This window comes from Podarcis erhardii (genome assembly GCF_964252035.2).
Source record: "Podarcis erhardii genome assembly, chromosome: 2".
Taxonomy (NCBI): domain Eukaryota; kingdom Metazoa; phylum Chordata; class Lepidosauria; order Squamata; family Lacertidae; genus Podarcis; species Podarcis erhardii.
Window position 1 is genome coordinate 11,381,037 of NC_138498.1, and position 20,741 is coordinate 11,401,777.

General features: G+C 45.5%; 1 protein-coding gene across 2 annotated transcripts; it reads right to left on the reverse strand.

The window, feature by feature from the left end:
- Positions 1-2,157: 2,157 nt before the first annotated feature.
- Positions 2,158-20,601, reverse strand: COPZ1 (COPI coat complex subunit zeta 1). 2 transcript variants are annotated; one of them, XM_081849088.1, is made up of 9 exons: positions 20,480-20,601; positions 11,085-11,153; positions 9,439-9,520; positions 8,143-8,234; positions 7,565-7,620; positions 4,654-4,731; positions 4,407-4,458; positions 3,176-3,214; positions 2,158-2,312 (listed from the first exon to the last, which is right to left on the reverse strand). In XM_081849088.1, the coding sequence occupies exons 1-9, from the start codon at positions 20,486-20,488 to the stop codon at positions 2,265-2,267; spliced, it is 525 nt and encodes a 174-aa protein (XP_081705214.1). In that variant the 5' UTR covers positions 20,489-20,601; the 3' UTR covers positions 2,158-2,264. The 2 variants fall into 2 exon arrangements, with proteins under 2 accessions (XP_081705214.1, XP_081705213.1); XM_081849087.1 differs by lacking the exon at positions 20,480-20,601 and adding an exon at positions 20,298-20,436.
- Between the last annotated feature and the right edge of the window lie 140 nt (positions 20,602-20,741).

The window sequence follows — 20,741 nt, forward strand, 5'->3', positions numbered from 1 at the left end:
TCCAGAACCAGGAAGGAAATCAAAGTGTGTGCCAGTCAGATGGGAGGAGTGACCCCTGACCAGGGAGGTGCCATTAACGGAATGGCAGATGTCTTAAACAGGTAAATTGATCTATTTGATTGTGTCATCTCTGAACCAGAAGGGAGAAACCAATTGCAAGTCACACACAGAATAGGTTGTTTAGGTTCCAGAGAATTCCTACTTCCGAGTTTCTTGTTTTACTCACCCATTAAAAACACCCCCTCCACTTTTTGCAGCCCTACCTAGGAATGTGGTTTGTTTAAATGACTTGGACAAAATGTGACAGTGCTAGAAACCAACAGTTTCGCATCTCCTGGTAATCCTGTTTTTGTGCTGTCAGTTCTGGGTCTGCAAAATTCAAATTCTGCTGCACCAAGCAAAGTGGAATGGATCACTTGGCGTAATCATAACAGCAAGCCTACGTCTGTGTACTCAGAAGTGAGTTCCATAAAGTTCAACAGACTTTACTCCCAGGTAAGTAGGTGAGGAAGCTGATTTCTGGTTTTGATACTTGCGCAAAAGGCATAGAACCTGAATGCCCCAAGCCCTGGAACTGTCATTCCACCTCTTCTCTGATTTCTGCAGGTATTTCATACATAGCTCCCAGCTCCATGGGATATACAGCTGTTGTGGGTGACCCACCACCACCAAGAATCTTAATTCTGCACACAATTATGTACTTTCCTCTAGAAACGGGTAGGGAACTTCTGCCCAAGAAGTGAAATGTGGTTGTCTATCCAGGTATCTCTGCATAGCCCTTGGGGTTCTTCATCCGCCTACTCTCCTCAATGCCTCTTGCTTGCTAGATGGTGTCTGTGTGTAAATCTCTAACTTTTGTATGGGTGGAACCCATTTTCCTGACCCCTGTTGCCTCTGGCCTTCCCACCACTGGTGTGCACCCCCCCCCCCAGCCAATTATGCAGGAGGGGATGTGACCTTAGACTAAAAAAGACACCTCAATCACAACCAACACCAAGCCCTGCCTAAGATGTCATTACCAAGGCTAACTCCCACCCAAAGAGAAGTATTGCTTTGGCGCAATACTTCGGTCTTCGGTTATTTCAGCAGCTGATCAGTTGGTACTATGCTTGGGAAATAGTTAATAAATCCTTAAAAGCAGGGGCAGTAGCAACTGTTTTGGGTCCTGAACACTCCTGCTCAAGTTGCAGAAAACAGTGCAGTAAAAGGAGACAGAGATAATGGCTGCAATTAAAGGTAAAGGTAAAAGACCCCTGACATTTAAGTCCAGTCGCGAACGACTCTGGGGTTGTGGCGCTCATCTCGCTTTACTGGCAGAAGGAGCCGACGTTTGTCCACAGACAGTTTTTTCCATCTCGCTTTATTGGCCGAGGGAGCTGGTGTACAGCATCTGGGTCATGTGGCCAGCATGACTAAGCCGCTTCTGGCTAACCAGAGCAGCGCACAGAAACGCCGTTTACCTTCCCGCTGGAGCGGTACCTATTTATCTACTTGCACTTTGACGTGCTTTCGAACTGCTAGGTTGGCAGGAGCTGGGACCAAACAATGGGAGCTCACCCCATCGCGGGATTTGAACCGCCAACCTTCCGATCAGCAAGCCCAAGGCTCAGTGGTTTACAGCATAGCGCCACCCACATCCTGTATGGCTGCAATCAGCCATGCAAAATAAGACAATAAAAATGCACCGGCACTAACTAGTGGTTCTCAACCTGTGGGTCCCCAGCTGTTGTTGGACTACAACTCCCATCATCCCTGAGCTCTGGCCTTGTTGCTAGGGGTGATGGGAGTTGTAGGCTGTGTACTTTGGTAGGAAATACCACCCATAACATGGGTTTAGACAGATGGGTGTCAGGAAGGAGAATTCCCGTTCACCATATCCATTAAAGGGACTATTATTAAGACAACTCTTTCGAAGAAGCCACCAACCATGATCTGACCTAGTGACAAAACAAAAGAATCTGAAGAGGAGCAGAAAGCTCTTAGAACAGGATGACGTACGTGCATCTCCGGCCAACAAGGGGTGTCTAAGGTGGAGGGAGGATGCCAGGAAAAAGAGACTTTTTTCTTCCAAAGATGTCCCTGCACCCTGGTTTCCCACTCACTATCCCCCACCGCCATTGAAAAAGTGACGTGACTCAGTAAGAGCCAGAAACCGGATACATCAAAAACTGTGGTCATGTTGCATTTTGGTCAGTGCGAAACAGACAGGAAGAGGGGACAGCTGGGGACACAGTAGGTTAATGGGGGAGATCCCACGTGGCTCCTCATCGCAGTAGTGACCACTTGATCTGTTCCTTTGCTGACTGCAGCACCTGCAGACGAAAGTTGAAGGATTCAGATTTTTTTCAGCCTGCAGGATTCGGTTGAAACACACTCTCCACGAACCCAACCCTTTTGTGGTTAACAGGAAACACCTTGGTGGCAAACGCCTCAAATACTATCTGGAAAAGGATTCGTACTGCATGCACGCATACAAACATTGCCACCACCAGCCACAGCTGTACATCGCTAAAAATGCATATTCCCCTGTGACACTTCTGGAAAGGGGCTGAGCAACTTGCTTTTTCCAAAATGCAATGCCTGATATCTAAAAGCACTAGGGCCATTTCCTATGCACTGCACTTAAGCTCAGCCCTTTCACCAGCCAAGATTCTGCTTAGGCTCCCTTTGGCTTGTGAGATTTAATCAACAGGTCTCCATACTTATTTCTATAGCCATAAGGACTAAGAAGATTGGGTTGCTGTTCTTTCTTTTTTTGGCAGGCAAGAATATCAGCATATTAAATTCTGCATCAGACGCCAAAAACATATTTGTGGGATGCGATGGGCAGACGTCTACTCCTAGCATGCCTCCTCAATTATTATTTATTTTACTTCATAAAATTTATATACCGTTTGATTGTAAAAACCTCAAGGTGATTATTAGTGTTCATCTGGCAACAAGGATAAAAAGATGAACACCAAAATAGGCCAGAATCATACCACATTATGATCAAATTAAGATCCAAATGCATGGGTAAACAGAAATGTTTTTGGCTGGCACATCAAGTTAAACAAAGTTGGTGCAATATCCCAGAAGCTTCAGGGAAAAGGGGAGGGGGAGGAGACATGTAGAAAAAGTGGTACCAGCAGCATTTAATGAAAGGTACCCAGCAAGATCTAGGCAGAAGACATACCTGTGACACTGTCTGCTCTGTAAGAGGGACATCCTCTCCCTGAAATACAAAGAGGGGAAACCACAAATTCAATGGTGTGCAGAAATAATAAAGCAATTGAAAGCAGGCCTGACTGCAGGATGCTGTATATAGACTTTCAGCCTAATACAGCAAGGCTCTTCTAGATCCACTGACTCCTAAAAGGAGATGCCACTCCTCTCTACTATATATCTGCTCTTGAGTTCCCAGCTCCTACCCAGAAGTTATGCATTGCTCAGAAAACTACCGCCCAATGGCATTTAGTCTAACCACTAACCAGATTACCAGCAGCAGCCTCCTCTTCCTTTCCCCCAACAACCTACTGTATTTTTCTCTCCATAGGACACACCTGACCATAAGATGCATCTAGTTTTTAGAGGGGGAAAGCAAGAGAGAAAAAAATCTGCACAGAGCATGCAAGCAGCTCTCGCTGTTCTTGCTTTAAAGAAAGTAAAGTGAGAGCCGCTTACATGGCTTCTCTCCCACTTTGGGTAGCTCTCACTTTGCTTGCCCATCCCTCCTCCCGCCTCGCTGTAAAAGAGGAGGAGACACTCGCTTGCTTTACAGTGAGGCAGGAGGAGGGATGGGCAAGCAAAGTGAGAGCTGCCCAAAGCGGGACAGAAGCCATGAAAACGGCTCTCGCTTTGCTTGCTCCCGTCCGTCCCTCCTCCTGCTTCGCTGAGAAGCTAGCAGAGCAAGAGCCGCTCAGCACTCCCTTTAAAGAGCCGCGCCGAGCCTGTGTGTGGCTCTTGCTGGCTTTTCCGGGAGGTAGGGAAGGGATGGAGGGCAGCCCGTCTGTCCTTTCTCCCACCTCAGGGAAAAGCCACCAAGAGCCGCACACAGGCTCAGCGCCACTCTTTAAAGGGAGCGCTGAGTAGAGCCTCCTGCCTGTATTTGCTCCATAAGACGCACACACTCCCCCCCCCCTACTTTTTAGGAGGAAAAAGTGCGTCTTATGGTGCGAAAAATACGGTATGCAATTTGGCCTTAAAAAAATATTTTATTAGATTTCAAATATGTTAAGGGGGGAAAAAGTAAACAACATATACAAAAAACAAACAAACCCACACCCCTCTCCCCAACTCTGCAATTGGTTGATTTCTTCTGTCGTAAAATGGGTTCTGTGCCCTTCAGCGGGGACAGAGGTCAACAGAGAGGTCATGCCTACTGAAGAGGCATTCAAGGAAGAAGAGGAGAGATGGGTTTCACTTACCCGCACAGCAACTCTATGTAGTACCTGCTGGGGGTCACTCTCAAGAATCACCCTGTAAGAGATGAAGAAGCAGTCACTCACTCAGCTGGGCTACGCTCCAAGGGCAGGGCAGGAGCAATAGAAGAGTCATGCAAATGCAACGGCCACCATTAAGAATGCACATTCTGTCAACGCATGCACACACATGTATCAGAGCCTGAAAAGAGCTGCGAGAAATCAAGAAGTTTAGCGTAGTTGCTGGACTTACCCGCCATCCACAATTTCATCCACTGCCAGGAAAAGGCCCTCCATGTTTTCCATAAGTGCTCGCTTCTCCACATTCTTCCTACAGAAGGACAAACCAGATTCTGCTCAGTTGAGAAGCTGAGGGTCTAGGTCTCATCTTACCACCCGGGGCATCTCACAACCTAGCTCACTGTCAGAGCCTTAAGCTCACTGTCAGAGCCTTAGGCACCTTACTCAGACGTGCCCCACATTTAAAAGCTTTGCTGTGCAATCGCAAGGACGATGAAGGGGCTGGGTGAGATGCAATGAGGCTTTAAAAGGGATTTGGGCAAATTCCTGGAGGATAATGAACCACAAGTGGGGAGACTGCTGTTACACTCATGTGTTGCTTGAGAGTTCCCCCAGGCATCTGGTTGCACATCTGGCTGTGAGAACAAGATGCTGAATTAGATGGGATTTTGGACTGATCCAGCAGGGCTCTAATGACTAGCAACTTGATGATAATCTCAGGATTCTTTAATTCTGCCCTGGATACCAGGGCCTGTACCCTGAACCATGGGACACACAAAACCATACTACCCAAAGGCCTTCCTTTAAATGGGGCATGAGCATATACATGTATTATGCACCACCACCCACACAAAGAAATTGCAATTCTACAGTAATAAAAGCCGTATTCCAGAACCTAAATAAATATGGACAAGTATGTCCCTACAGAAGCAGGGGGGTTGGAGCTCCCTCCCAACTCAGATTAGAAAGGCCCTCTCCCCTCTTGAGCTTCAGGTGCCTGACCAAGACCTTTCCTTTTCAGTAGACATTTTAAGGAATTTTTCTGTTTTTAAGACTACTTGTAATTGATTTTATCCATTGTATGCTTTTAGTAATTTTTATGTACACCACTTACGAGATGTCGGCAATTAATTATCTTCAACAAATAAATATATACTATAGTTAAGGCAAGCAGTGCAATCATCTATTCATTGCCATGAATATATTCCACTTCTGCTTAGATGTGGGTTAGGAAGCCAGAAGATGTGATGTGTATGTAAGGCTTTAGTTCGCCTCTAGCAGCTTCTAACCACCCCAATACTTCCCTTCTAAAGAACAAAAGCCACAATTTTTAGAGGCTTGATTCTGTGCTTTTACTGTGACACAACAGACATGCCTAGCACATCATCTTTATTATTGCTGAAAAAGGAAAAAGGCACGACAGGACCCATATCCTGCACATCTGCCTCTGCCAAGGAAACCTTCCCTCTCTACTCACATGTGGCTGCCAGCTGGACCCTTTTATATGCTCTTATCCTGGCTTACACACCTTCCTGAATAACCCATAACTGAGGTTGCAATCCTAAACTCACTTATATGTGGGAGTAAATCCCACCGAACTTCAATGGGCCTTTTTAATCTGCTGAAGACAAGTCTTCATTATTCTGAGTCCAATTATAAATAACTATTTACATCATAAAACATGATGAGATGATAGTATGAGGCAGCAGCTAAATGTGTTGCCCAAATTAAATTGCCCAGGGAAAATGTATTGGTCTGTAAATGCTGGTGCCAGCCTTTATTTCTGGGTAAACATGTACGGTATAGTGCTAGGGGTCACTTAATCCATTTTGGAGACAGGAGGCTGAAAATAGACTTTCAATTGATTTTATTGTGACTTAAAACATCCGGAGGTTGGGGGTGGAATCCAAACAATGAAGTACTTTTTTTTTTCACTTCCAACACATAAAAAAATTAGGAAGTGCTTTTGTTCTCAGTGGTGTACCCAACCCCAAAATGAATGCATTTGAGGCACAAAAAGAATTCCCACATTTCACCCTGTGCAACTAACTCAGCCACTACCAGAAAGCAGATTCTTAACTCAGGAAACTGGCTTGACAGGGCAAGTCCAAGGGCAGATGAAGATGGAAGAGGTTGCGATTGCACCTCAAATGATACAAATGGAGAGATCTAAAGTCCTGCATGACCAAAAGCCGCAGTATTGGAAGATTGAACTTGGAGTGTGTCTGGAAGTGTCTGGAGTCAAGGAAGCTCTTAGCTCTGGTGGGACTGTGAAACAAGTTGACAACTATTTTTGGAATAACTATTTTTTGGATTACAAAATTAACCTAGGGGAGTGGGACTGTGGGGAATGGGCTAGCTTGATGAAAGAAAATGGAGATTATTACCGGTTGGAATTCCCCGGAGACCCACTCCTCAAGGAGAAAGGGAAGAAATTACGAAAGAAACCAACAAGGGACAGGAAAGGGTGCAAGTATAAACAGGAACAAGAAAATCTGCAGAGGGGGCATAGAAGAGATCTAAGAGCCTCCGACATTAGAACACCAGATTGATGGACTGGATGTAATGGTTAGAAAGGACTGACATAACCTGAGACCAGGAAGAAGGGACGTTGGATAAAATTAGAGGGGGGGGGGAGTTTATAAAAAAGAGAATTTCTTTCTACTTTTGGAATTAGTGTAATACTAATGAAATATCAGGGAATATGCTGGAAAGGAACTAATTGGCTTTAGTAGAAAGGTTTGAAGGAGTTATATATAAATATGGTTTAAATTTTGAAATTTTATGGTTTTTAAGGTAAGATAAGGTTAAAGAAATTAACGGTAAATTGAATAACATAATATTGTTAAGATAAATTATTTAAATAAAAATTGAGAAATATGGGAAGAATTTGCTGAAATAATGAATTAAGTTAGAATACAAAAAGGGAGGTGTGAGGAGGTCCAAGAAACAAGTAAATGAAAGGATGTAACTTGGATTTGTATTTTTCTTTTTTATTTATGTTTTTTTATTCTTTTTTATCGTTTGTTGTTGTATTTTCCTGTTTTTTTTCTTTTTTCATCCTTTTTTATATACTTATGTATTTTTGAAATTTTGAATAAATAATACTTTAAAAAAAACAACAACAGAAAGCAGATTCTTACCGCAGCATCTGACTGAGTGAGTCGAAGAGACAGTTCAGCACAGCCATTAGCATTAGCTACAAAGGAGAAGACAAAAGTTTCAGAGCAAAGGAACCACACACACATGCACACAATCCATGCAATCGCATACACAAGTGGCTCAAGGCAAAGCTGGGGGTAATTCCTACAGGGCAATAGCATGGCATTGATTGCCAGCACCACCACCCACCCCAAGGACATAGAAATCCAGGCTCTTCTTGCTCTGTTGAAGGCATCCCTCTTAAAGCAGGGCTGATGTTAGGTAGAGTCACACAACAACTGAAGAACCACACGTTCCCCACCTCTGCCTTCAAAGACTCCTGTGAGACTGTCAACTATTTTCAGGGAGGGTAGAGGAGTTCAACAAATCTCCCTCGCCTCAACACCGCAGTAGCAATCAGCGTTGCAAGCATGCTTTGTACTAGAGGAAGAAGCCAAGGATCTCAAACAGCCCAAAGATCATGACCGACATAATCTTCAGCAGGGAAGCCAGGATAGTCAAACCCATCCATGAATCATTTCTGCAGAAAAGCCTCTTTGCCACTTAAGTATATGCACACCTCATTTTCATAGGAGCTGCCGATGACGTAGAAATACAGGTCAATGCTGCTCTTGTAAACAACTGTCAGTCCCTCTAGGAGAGCAATCTCACCTAGGCGGAGAGAGAGAGAAAAGGAATAAAATAACAAAAATAATAAAGTGAAGAGCTAGAAGAGAACATGAAGATTACAAGAAAAGCAGCACTCTTCGTGTTTTTCTCAATAGCTGCTAAGCAAGAAAGCAACATCCAGAGTCATCACAAAATCTTTGGGCGAGTTTGCGCCGCTATAGGAAGATCTACCTGATTCAGGAGAGGGGGGTTGCTGTTTAAATTGGACTACAGTCTTGAACTGGCAGCACTCGCTGCATAGTGCAGACACCGCCAGCAATCATGGCCACATGCAGCACACATTTACACAAATGAGGTGCACTCTGCCAAACATCCAAGTGCAGAATCCGCTGACTGAATTGCGCTAGCTCAGCTGCACAAGCACAAATAGAACAGCTTCTTTATGAGAAGGAAAACTGAATGAAATGTCTTCTTTCAAGTGTTATCGCTGCTGCTTATGGCCTCCATGCACTCTGGAAGAGGCTGGAGGAGACTGAATTCGACTGGAATGTCGTTTCTTAATTTAGAATAGAGTCAGTTTTCCCCTGATGAAGAACATTTATATTCAAAATACATTGGGGTATGTCAAAGATCTGCTTCTTTATCCATCTTTCTTGTACTGTCATTTTGATTTCTCATCACATACTAGTGTAGATACTGCTCTCCAATCAAAGCAAAGCCACTGTAATCATGGTTATACACCCATGGAGCAGCCAAACAGCTGCGGAGCAGGTAAAACTTTTGCCACCTCCCTGCTCTGGATTTGCTGCTGCTGTCGTTGCAAGAGAGGAGAACTGCTGGACTACCCCTGGAGGAGGACTCGCATCAATATTCACCCACTCCAACCTCTGGGTGGAGTGGGGAGTATTTTAAAAACCAGATAGACAAACAAAGAAAGCCATGTAGATGTGTCTGACTCTTCTGGGTGAAGGATTCCAGGGGGAGCCCTGTTTTAAATATGCATGTATATACAGTGGTACCTTGGGTTAAGTACTTAATTCATTCTGGAGGTCTGTTCTTAACTTGAAACTGTTCTTAACCTGAAGCACCACTTTAGATTTCTGTTCTCATCCTGAAGCAAAGTTCTTAACCCGAGGTACTATTTCTGGGTTAGCGGAGTCTGTAACCTGAAGCGTCTGTAACCCGAGGTACCACTGTATTGCAGTCCCAGGTGCCTTCTCCCATCATGCTCCCCAGCAGAACCTACTATCTGTCCGGTGAGTTTTGTTGAAAATATTCTTCTCAAAGGCCTTCTGCTCCTTGACAGTGGGGTAGGTGTCATCATAGTACTGCAGGGGAAAAGAAAGTATGCTTGTTACATGAGAGGCAGGCGACCCAAACCACTTGTCAGGGTCAACTGCTGCTCATGCGAGCTGCACAAACATGACACTCAAACATTTATTTATTAAGCTTTATATTTTGTAAAGTTGTCTGTGCCTTTGAACAACTCCTAAGAGATCTCCTACAATACAAGAACGGCTAAGGAAAATTTGGGAAATCTTTTTAGTGACAAAACTATGAAAGAAGAGCAATAAGCAACAAAAAGGCAATATTTATATAAATTTTATCTCCCTTTAGAGGGAATAAAATAATGACCAGATAGTACTATACAATTCTTTTTCACCAATATGATATTTCGCTCTTACCACCTAAATTTTGCGAAAGCATTCAAAAATCTAATTCTTTATCCTTCCACTTAACTTAAGCTCTTAAAGCACAGGAAAATGCTATCATGAGGCAATCCAATGGGACTACGTAAGTGACAAACCAGAGGCTCTCTCTGAGCTATATAAAATATACATATAGTAACCAAATTTTGTGTGATGGTTCCTGAGATCAAGGAGCAGGTTTTTGTCTATGTTTGGATACAAACTGGACACTGTTTTGAATAAAAATAGCAGAATGAACCTTTCAAAATTGCACTTGGTTTTGGGCGCTTCTTAGAATTCCTGAGCAGCACTGAGCACAAGGCTGCTAGTCTGCCACACACACACAACACAGGTAATAGTGTTTGTTTCCCATCATAACAGCTCTCACAGAAAAGGCTAAAATGCAGGGCACTTTCCTATTTTATACAGCGGCAGAGGCAGAAGCAGAGTCCCCTGGTGAGTGTGTGGCTCAGCGGGGATTTTAACCCAGGTCCCACAGCCTCCCCCCCCCCAAAAAAATGAATTATGTCACCTGAAGGAGCGTCTCCACCCCCATCGTTCTGCCCAGACACTGAGGTTCAGCGCTGAGGGCCTTCTGGTGGTTCCCTCGCTGCGAGAAGCCAAGTTACAGGGAACCAGGCAGAGGGCCTTCTCGGTTGTGGTGCCCGCCCTGTGGAACTCCCTCCCACCAGATGTCAAAGAGATAAACAACTATCTGACTTTTAGAAGACATCTGAAGGCAGCCCTGGGCGGTTTCCAACAAAATATTAAAATACAATAGTATGTTAAACATTAAAAGCTTCCCTAAACAGGGCTGCCTTCCTGCAAGGAAGATTTTGCCCAAATAAATGGAGCCTCCAGATGCTGTTGGACTACTCCCATCAGCCAGCAGGGCCAATGGACAAGACGAGATGGATGCTGGACCTCTGGAGGGTCACAGGTCCTCCACACTCCCGCGTAAAGGAGTGCCAGGTATCAGAACACACTGGATAGGCATCTACTAGCAAGAGTTAAGATAGATCACATGCTGCCTCAATGAGCACGGGTGACTGGACTAATGTCCTTCTTGTTCAGAAAGCAGGGGCTCAGTTAACAGTCCATAAGAGCTCCCCAGCTCTCAATGACAACTCTGCCAGGCTGCTTTGCTCAGGCCCCTTGGAGCCTTGTACCTTCCCGCTCCTTCCAGATCCCCCTGAAAACTTACCTTGGCAAACAGACGGTCTCCATCGTTGTCCAAGATCAGGATGGCTTTCACAGTGTAGAGAGATGGCTCCTGCAAAGGAAAGCACAATGTCTCAGGTCCATTCAAACAACACCATGTGCTGCTTCCTCCGACCGCAGCCTGACTGCTGACCTACCCAGGGGTAGGACTACAGCTTCTGATGGGTGGCCTTAAGAGCTGTTACAAGAAGGAGGGCTGTGCATATACTATGCTCCTCCATACCAATTATTCCAGGCTGGCAGCAGTGTTTGAAATTAGGCAGGCGCCAGGCTTGTTTTGCTACTGGTGCAGGTCCAATTGCAACTACGTGGAGATTTCTGTGTGCCAAGCTGGCAGGTGCAGTTTAAAAACCTCTGCTTTGCTCCATAGTTAAGACCATTTTCATTTCCACTGTGTGTGTGCTTCCTTCTTGCATACTGAAACAAGTGAATTGTTGCAAGAGCAAGCTACAGTCAAGCAATTTAATTGAGATCATAGAATTGTAGTGTTGGAAGAGATCCCAAGGATCAAGTCCAACCCCTTGGTGAACAGACATTCCATTGTGGCGTCCAAAACCTAGACTGAAGGTGCCATTTGGCACGTAGCTTATATACCTGAATTTTTAACATTGCAGAGCTTGTAACACACTCAGTGGTTCCCATGTCTGACAATATTGAAGGCAACCACACTACACCAAACAGCAGCTCACAATGAGCTCCAGATCAGGTATCAGCTTGTCAGGACTAGGACCATAGTCTAGGACCTAGATAGCCCAAAATGCAAAGCAAATGTCACATCCCTATCCCAAGGTAAAGGAGAGATTAAGAATGTGTTGTATGTAAAAGGAGAAAATGGAGGCCACCTCCCTGCCATGTCTGCGGCTGAATGAGATTCTGCGGCTTAGTGCTTACAAGGAGGGCATGCTTGGGGCAAGAGAAGGGACCAGAAAGAGATGCAGCTCCTCCGTGCTGGACGCTTGAAAGCTCTCGAGACAAAGTTCTGTGATGCACTGACTTCCACATAGCCACAGTCGGAGTGTATAACAGAACTTCACCTCAAGTGCTGCAACAGGAGCTGCAGGCTCATCTATGGAGTAGACTCTGGCAGGCGGATCCACCACTCCACAGAAACTCTACGTCTGGCCACCCTATTCCCAACAACTGACCCACTGGGTCAGACTGAGACAGCACTACGCATGACTTTTCTCAAATTTTGAGACAGCCATAGGAACAGAAGGTTCTCTTATCTCTGAATCATCTAGACAGGACCCATCATAAGAGCAGCCAGCCATCATTCTACTGGAGAACAGCCTGGGTCTAATGCAGAGCTTTTCATACAACGGTCTGAAGGATCCAGGGATTCCTAAGAGATCAGTAATGGCAACCAAGCATTCCTGAATGACAGCTCACCCACCACTACCTAAATTATCTCCTAACTTTCAGACCTGCTCTAGGGTGCACTCTCAGTTCATGCAATGGTGAAGCCCAACAGGACTGGCCAGCACTCTGCACGGAATTGAGTGCCCACCTTAAAACTCTTCCCAGAATCATTTGCAAGAAGCAAGAGCTCTTTGGTGACCAATACTGAAACATTATACCCAGCAGGTGAGTCCATTTGAAGAGGGATCTGTGAAGCTAGACAGCATGAAAACCACTGCTCTCAAGGTCTCCATTTTACAAAGGGGGTCTCACTGTTCCAACAAAAATTGCATGCCTCACACCATACAACAGAAGAGAAGAAAACAGACCAGGTCTTCCTCTCTCTCTCTGACATGCATACACACACAGAGTGGCTCATCCATTATCATGTGGATGAGCAATAATGTAGACAAATTTAGAATCTCCTTCTGTTGCCTTTGTCCTTATTCGCACACACACATACATAAATTTGCCTGGCAAACTTTGCAGGCAGGCAGATGTGCAGAGGGAAATTTCCTTCTCTCCTATCATATTTCACCAGTCCCCTGGGCAATGCCTGTTTTACAGCACAAATCCTTGCTTTGCAGTAAGAATAGGGGGGGGTCCTAAACTCCCCCCCCCATGAAGGCCTGTGAAAATTGTAAGTGCAACATGTCAATGCCCCAAAGCTAAGTAGACAATTTGCTATACAAATACTGTCAGAGGAATACCCCCATCCCTGACCTAGACTGAATGAAGCCACAGATGAGATGGGCAAAAGCCACACATCTCCTTCCTGCCTTGCTTCCGAAGAGAGTAAGAATAGATGCTTACCATACAAGCATCAGAGGAGAATTTATACATCTCTTTGCCAGAGAGACAAGCTTCTACTGGAGAGGCAGCTAATAAACACACATTTTAAATCTATAATGAGCGCTGACTGGAAGGCCAGAAGCGGCATAAATTCCTCTCTGGAGGCTTCCAGTTCAAGCCAAGGGCTGCCTCAAGCAATCAACCATTAAAACAAGACGTTAAGAGTTACTGCACAGTTTATTCTGATCATTTAATTCTGAAGTTTCAATAAATTAAACTTCAATCAATTAAACTAGGTGTGCAACGGCCCAGATGGTCAGCACGATAGCAGCAGCATTGCCATAAAGATTTTACAGCTGCCAGGACCTCGCGGAAGGGGAGCATTTGGCGAGGGAGAGGAGACGGCAAGAAATATGTCCGTGCTGGGTTTTATCTGCAAGAGGCAATTGGGAGAGCCACGCGGAGGAAGAAGGGCTATTCCCATCGAGGCAATGCACAGCTCGCAAGCCAAGCCAAGCCAAGGCATTTCCTCCAAAGAGAGAAAGCATATTGCAAGGGTCCTGCTACCCCAAATCACACCACACCAAACCTAGCAATAGTCACGTGCTGCACAGCAAAATGGCATCCGGTGTCTTTGCCAATGCAGTTGTGCTGCTGAACTTAAAAATAAATTCAAATCCCAAATCCTCTCCTCAGCAGGTGATGGCACTGGCAGTTTTTTTAAAAACTGGATATCCCAGTTGCAGTTCATTAGCGTCAGAAAAGGTTTTGCCTTTTCCCCTCCAGATGCTGTGGAACAACCAACTCCCATCACCCCTGACAACGCTGATGGGAACTGCAGGACCACAGCTTCCTCAACCCAGAGTCAGCATATCTCCCACTCCTCCAAGAGCATCGCAAACAAATGACTTCTCCACCCCCCGCCCAAAAAAAGACTGAGGATGGAGTTTGTTTCACATTCAGGATCTAATCAATCACCAAAATCAGGGATGAGGAGTTTTCTCCCAATTGACTCCAATCTTCTGTATAGTTTTTATTTGAAGGGAGGAGTGGGCTGGGGAGGTAAGAAAACTATTTTAGCTACCTGGTTAAGCCAGTGTTCAAAAGGCAATTTGATGTACTGTGCCTTGCAGCTGAGTCCGAAGTCAGCCCCACTGAGTTCAAAAGGCTTTCTTCAAATTAAGTGTGCATAGCACATGCTACAAAATGCAGCGCTTCCTATAAGTGGATGGTTCTCACCACATAGATCAGGGGTCAGCAAACTTTTTCCGCAGGGGGCCGGTCCACTGTCCGTCAGACCTTGGGCGGGGGGGACAATGAGTGGCGTGAAAGCGATGGCTCCAGAGAGGGGCTGCTTAAAATGGCGCTCAGCCAACAAAGCCCAGCCCTGTTCCTCCTCTAGGCAGGGTGGGGAGAAGCCAGGGGGAGGGAGGGAAGAGGCAGCGCCACCACAGTGTGTGTGTGGGGGGGGTAGAAATGGCGCAACCCGAATGATCAGAATCCCCACACCGATCCCTGGACTATCCGTGGGCTGGATCTAGAAGGCAATTGGGCCAGATCTGGCCCCCAGGCCGTAGTTTGCCGACCCATGACATAGATTCACAATAGCCCCAACTAGCAACACAGAGACACTGTATGAGCCTGCTATTTAAGCCCCCTCTACTGCACTTTAAAAAAAAAAGCCCATGTAAAGTTAGTCAGGTTTCCTCATGTGCAACACAAAACTGTATGGGCAGTCCTTTTAAAATGGGCCAAATTCTTCAGATTCTGGCCTATTTTCACTAAAGTGTCCAACCTGTGTCTGTGCTGTACAGTTTCAGGCCAAAGGTGCAGACCCCACCTGACTCAATATTCCTACAGCCACACAAAAATTCCTTTCTCATAATAAAGCCGAGATGACCACGTAAATAGTTGTACAGCAAAGCCTTTCCCCCAACATCTATTATTATAATTATTTATTTTGATTTTTTTTTATTTAACAGAATGTATATATTACTTGATTGTAATAAAACCTCGAAGCAATTTACATTAAAAACACATTAAAATGATCAGTAAAAACAATTAAAAACATTTTATAGCAGCAAAAGTTTAAAGCATGTCAACAGCTACATATCTGGATAGGCTCACCTAAAGAAAAATGTTCTAGGTGCTGAAAAGAGTGCAGGGGAGGTCAATAGGCAGGGAGTTCCAAAGTGTAGGTGCTGCCTATATTGGTCAATTTCTCACCATTGCAGAACAAGTACTATGTGGCACCTGAACAACGCTAGTTCTGGTTTTTCACCATACTAATTTCCTATCGGCAAGGACCCTTTTTTCATAAGGAAGCTTTTGTGTGCAGTCTGAAGTGGAATACTCCACTCACTAACTACCTCAGTGAGAACTAGGACAAGGCTTTTTGCAGGTCCAATCTAAACTTCAGTATAGATACAACTAGCTCTCTCACCTCTAGGACAATGTCTCAGCATAATGTGTTTTCTGGAGTCTAGAAAAGCAGGGGATTTGTGATGCTGTGGATTTCCTGGGTAACTTGGGGAAGTTACTGCTTCAATCATGGCCAATCATGTGGCCTAACAGATGTTGCTGGACTCCAGTTTCCATCAGGCAATGTGGCCAACAGTTGAGGGTGATGGGAACTGTAGTCCAACATCGCCCAGAAAGCTGCAGATTCCTCAGCCCTGTTAAACTGGAATCAGCTATAACAATCCTCGATCCTCTTCGCATATTTTTGTGAGGATGAACCAAATTAGGGGGTCTTAAGGATTGTGGCAAAGGGACACGGGTGGCGCTGTGGGTTAAACCACAGAGCCCTAGGGCTTGCCAATCAGAAGGTCGGCGGTTCGAATCCCCATGACGGCGTGAGCTCCCCTTGCTCGGTCCCTGCTCCTGCCAACCTAGCAGTTCAAAAGCACGTCAAAGTGCAAGTAGATAAATAGGTACCGCTCCAGCGGGAAGGTAAACGGCATTTCCGTGTGCTGCTCTGGTTTGCCAGAAGCGGCTTAGTCATGCTGGCCACATGACCCGGAAGCTGTACACCGGCTCCCTCGGCCAGTAAAGCGAGATGAGTGCCGCAACCCCAGAGTCGTCCGCAACTGGACCTAACGGTCCGGGGTCCCTTTACCTTTAAGGATTGTGGCACGCAAGGGTGAGCAGAAATAAAAATTAATAAAAATGTTAAATTTGAATGGCGGCCCTCAGCTAAACAGCAGTAGGAAACAAATTCTCATGGGGGCAAATGTTGTTTATTTGTGCTTCGTTTCTGTTTGTTGCATTAGTTCAGCTCAGTCATCCAACATTCAGGACTACAACTCCCATCACCCCCTGACCATTGGCCACACTGACTAGGGATTTTGGTAATTGGAGTTCACGAACCTCTGGGAGGGTACAGTTGGGGAAGACTGCACTAGGTGCATTGCCTTTCCTCCAAGGAGCTTAATTCACAATACATGGATGTCAGGGAACTGCCATCAGTACTGGAGGGGGAGAGCAAAAGCCAGAGGGATTCCAGAGAGTGTCCAGGGATCAGGAGGAGCAGCCCATCTTCTGGGGAAGAGAATCAGCGTAGCACCAGTGGAGAAGGGGGGCAGCTGGGGGGAAGTGGCGACGCGGTCTCATGACTCCTTGCCTGGGACCAGCAGGGAGAGTAGGGGTCTTCCGTTGCCCACGCCCTCCCTGCGCAGAGAGGGTAGGCGGAGACTAGGCGTCAAAGAACTTCTTTGCTGGAAGAAGTTTAAGAAACGCCCACTCACGGATTCTGCCAGCGATTGAGTCAGCCACGGATGAGTGGCTGTCCGGACAGAAAAGGTTCACTTTGGCAACCCAGCCAGGTGTTTGCACTCAGCCGGGGAGATAGGCACATGCTTACGCATGAGCAACCCCTAGAACAATTACAATGGAGTTTCCCCCATTTTTTCCTCCCAGCAAGGTAGGTTAGGCTGTGAGTGGCTCACCCAAGGTCCCTGCTAAGGAAACTCAACAACTGCCAGTAGCAGTAACAGAGACATTTGACCTCTGTTTACTTGTCACATTGTTATGGCCCGATACAATAAAGGTATTTTTCTTTCTTCTTATTTTGCATTGTTTCAGTACTCTTGCTTCTTATCATTTTGTTTTGTTCACTGTCTGCAGCTATTCATTGAAAAGGCAAAACGTAAATCTAATAAAACAATCATCAAGACACATAGTGGATTCACAGTTAAGCAAAGAGTTGAACCCAAGTCTCCTGTGTCCAAATTCAGCACTCTATTCACTATACCACACAACCTCTATTTAGAGCTAAGGCAAGTCAGTAAATAAGGCAATCTGACTTGGAGAAAAAACTGCATTTACAAATGACTGCATTTTGCTTCAAGGAAGGTCTGAGGTTCCTCACCCCTGTCTAGAATATGAAAATGAAAGTTTAAACTACAGTGGTACCTCAGGTTAAGTACTTAATTCGTTCCGGAGGTCCGTTCTTAACCTGAAACTGTTCTTAACCTGAAGCACCACTTTAGCTAATGGGGCCTCCCGCTGCCGCCGCAGCACAATTTCTGTTCTCATCCTGAAGCAAAATTCTTAACCTGAAGCACTATTTCTGGGTTAGCGGAGTCTGTAACCTGAAGCGTATGTAACCCGAGGTACCACTGTAAGTACAATAGGCTAGGGGTGGCCAGATTACCACTGAAGTGCAGCAAATTATAAGTGATGTTATTTATATTATTTTACCATGTATCACGTAGATTCCAAAACATCTGAGGATGGTCCTGCAGCAGACATTAGAAACCCTTCCCTGAATTCACCAAAGCATCAAAAAGTATCGGGGTATTATTATTATTATTTTGCTGACCCCGCAGAAAAAATGGGCATTTATGATAGCAGCTTGGCATGTATTTAAAGCATGCTTATTGACAAACAGATGGATACATACATGTGGTTCTTCAGAATAGGACAAAGACTGTATAGCTGGAGGGCACACTAGCCTATCTACAACCTTGTCCCCCAGGGATTCTCAAAATTTCTACCACCTTCTCCACAACCGACTTCCCTGCCAAGCAGCCCCTGCTGCAGCTCTGTGGAAGAGCATCTGCATTCCTGCAGAAATCCTAGATTCAATCTCTGGCATCCCCCCCGCCTTAAACCCTGAATACCTGCTGCCAGTCAGTGTTGACAGTGCTCAGTTATCATTATCATCATCATCATCAGTTAGATGGATCAATGCTCTGTCTGACTCATTAGACGGGCCCTTCCTCTGCTCCCTGAGGCATTTGGAAAAGGGTTAATGGACTCGGTTCACAGAGGGCACCAACCAATCCTGATTGGCCTCACAGCAGCCCTGCGGAAACTGAAAGTGCATCGGAAAACACAGAACTCTTCAGCTGCACATTGCATGTCGTGTTCAGGAGTGGTCAGCAACCTGTCTTATAGGGAAATGCATCTACCATTACAGATCAATGAGGAACCCCTGCAGAAATAGGAAAGCAGCCCAGTGTGTGCATGCACACACACATATTTATAAATATTTTTATTGGTTTTACATATAATCACATTACATAACATCATATCCTCTTATTTTATTTTAAACGGCCTCGGTCCTGTATACCTGAAGGAGCGTCTCCACCCCCATCGTTCAGCCTGGACACTGAGATCCAGTGCCGAGGGCCTTCTGTCAGTTCCCTCATTGCGAGAAGTGAGGTTACAGGGAACCAGACAGAGGGCCTTTTCGGTAGTGGCACCTGCCCTGTGGAACACCCTCCCTTCAGATGTGAAGGAAATAAGCAGCTATCCTATTTTTAAAAGACATCTGAAGGCAGCCCTGTTTAGGGAAGTTTTTAATATTTAATGCTGTACTGTTTTTAACATTTGATTGGGAGCCGCCCAGAGTGGCTGGGGAAACTCAGCCAGACGGCGGAGTATAAATAATAAATTATTATTATTATTACTATTATTATTATAATCACATTACGTAACATCATAGCCTCTTATTTTATCTCTTTGGCTCAACTGAGCCTAGTGACTTCCCTCCTTCCCGTCTACAGTGGTACCTCGGGTTAAGTACTTAATTTGTTCTGGAGGTCTGTTCTTAACCTGAAACTGTTCTTAACCTGAAGCACCACTTTAGCTAATGGGGCCTCCCACTGCCGCTGCATGATTTCTGTTCTTATCCTGAAGCAAAGTTCTTAACCTGAAGCACTATTTCTGGTTACACTATTTCTGGTGTGTATCTGAAGAAGTGTGCATGCACACGAAAGCTCATACCAAGAACTGACTTAGTTGGTCTTTAAGGTGCTACTGGAAGGAATTTGTTTTGTTTTCACTATTTCTGGGTTAGCAGAATCTGTAACCTGAAGCGTATGTAACCCGAGGTACCACTGTAATGGTTTACAAAATTAAACTTTGCATCATTACATTTCATTTTGTTTCTTACACACACACAAAAACACAAATATATACATACATACATACATATATGTATATGTACATATATAGATACACAAATATATATATATATATAGATAGATAGATAGATAGATATAGATATATACATACATACATACATATATACATTTTTTCTGACTGACGGTCGAATAAAAAGGTTGATTGATTGATTGATATATACATACATACATACATACACACAAACACACACACAGAGAGAGAGAGAGAGAAAGGAAGTAAGTTCTTTTTTCTTTTACTAGGGCACAGAATGGGAACGAGCGTTTCACCCCTGCCTTTCCAGTAGGATTTCACAATAAAATGGACAAAATATTCCTTTGCCTGCAGTTGAATCCGTTTGCTTTACACCCCTCCTACACCTTCAGGAGACAGGACAGCAGGGGCAGCTCTGCTGTCTGCCATACGGGCCGCCCCAGCCTCTTGGAGGCCCCCGCCAGGTAGCTGGGCCTGGGCCCCGCCCGAAGAACCCAGCCCGAGCCTCAGGAGGCCCCAGCCGAAACCTGCCAGCCGCGCCCCGTCTCCATGGCAACGGGCGCCCCCCCCCCCAGCAATTCCCCCTCGCCCCTTCGGCTCCTACCAGGATCAGCGCCTCCATCTTGGTCGCCCCGGTGCCGACGTGGAGCATCAGCCGCGCCTGCCAACGGCATTGGCTGGCCCCGCGCCAATCTTTTCCCCAGAGCCCGCCCCCTCCCTCCAACTCGGCCGCTCATTGGCTTGTGCTCGCTTTCCTCAGCTAACCTGCCCGTCCCGCCTCCCTACCTTTTTCATGTCCAGCGAGTTTCCAAGGAGAGGGCGTGGCTCACCTTGAAACCCCGCCTCTTGCCCGCGATTCGACAAAAGGGCTGTCGGTCACTTGCCGAAGCCTGCTTTCGAGGAAGGTGAGGACCGGAAGAATGGGAGAGTTCCCATGGTGAACAAGGAAGCGGCTGGAGTGCTCCGTTGCTGAGCAACGATTGGACTAGCCATCATCACGTGACCGGATAAAGTGCCATTGTTTCCTGAAAATTAGATTCGATGACGG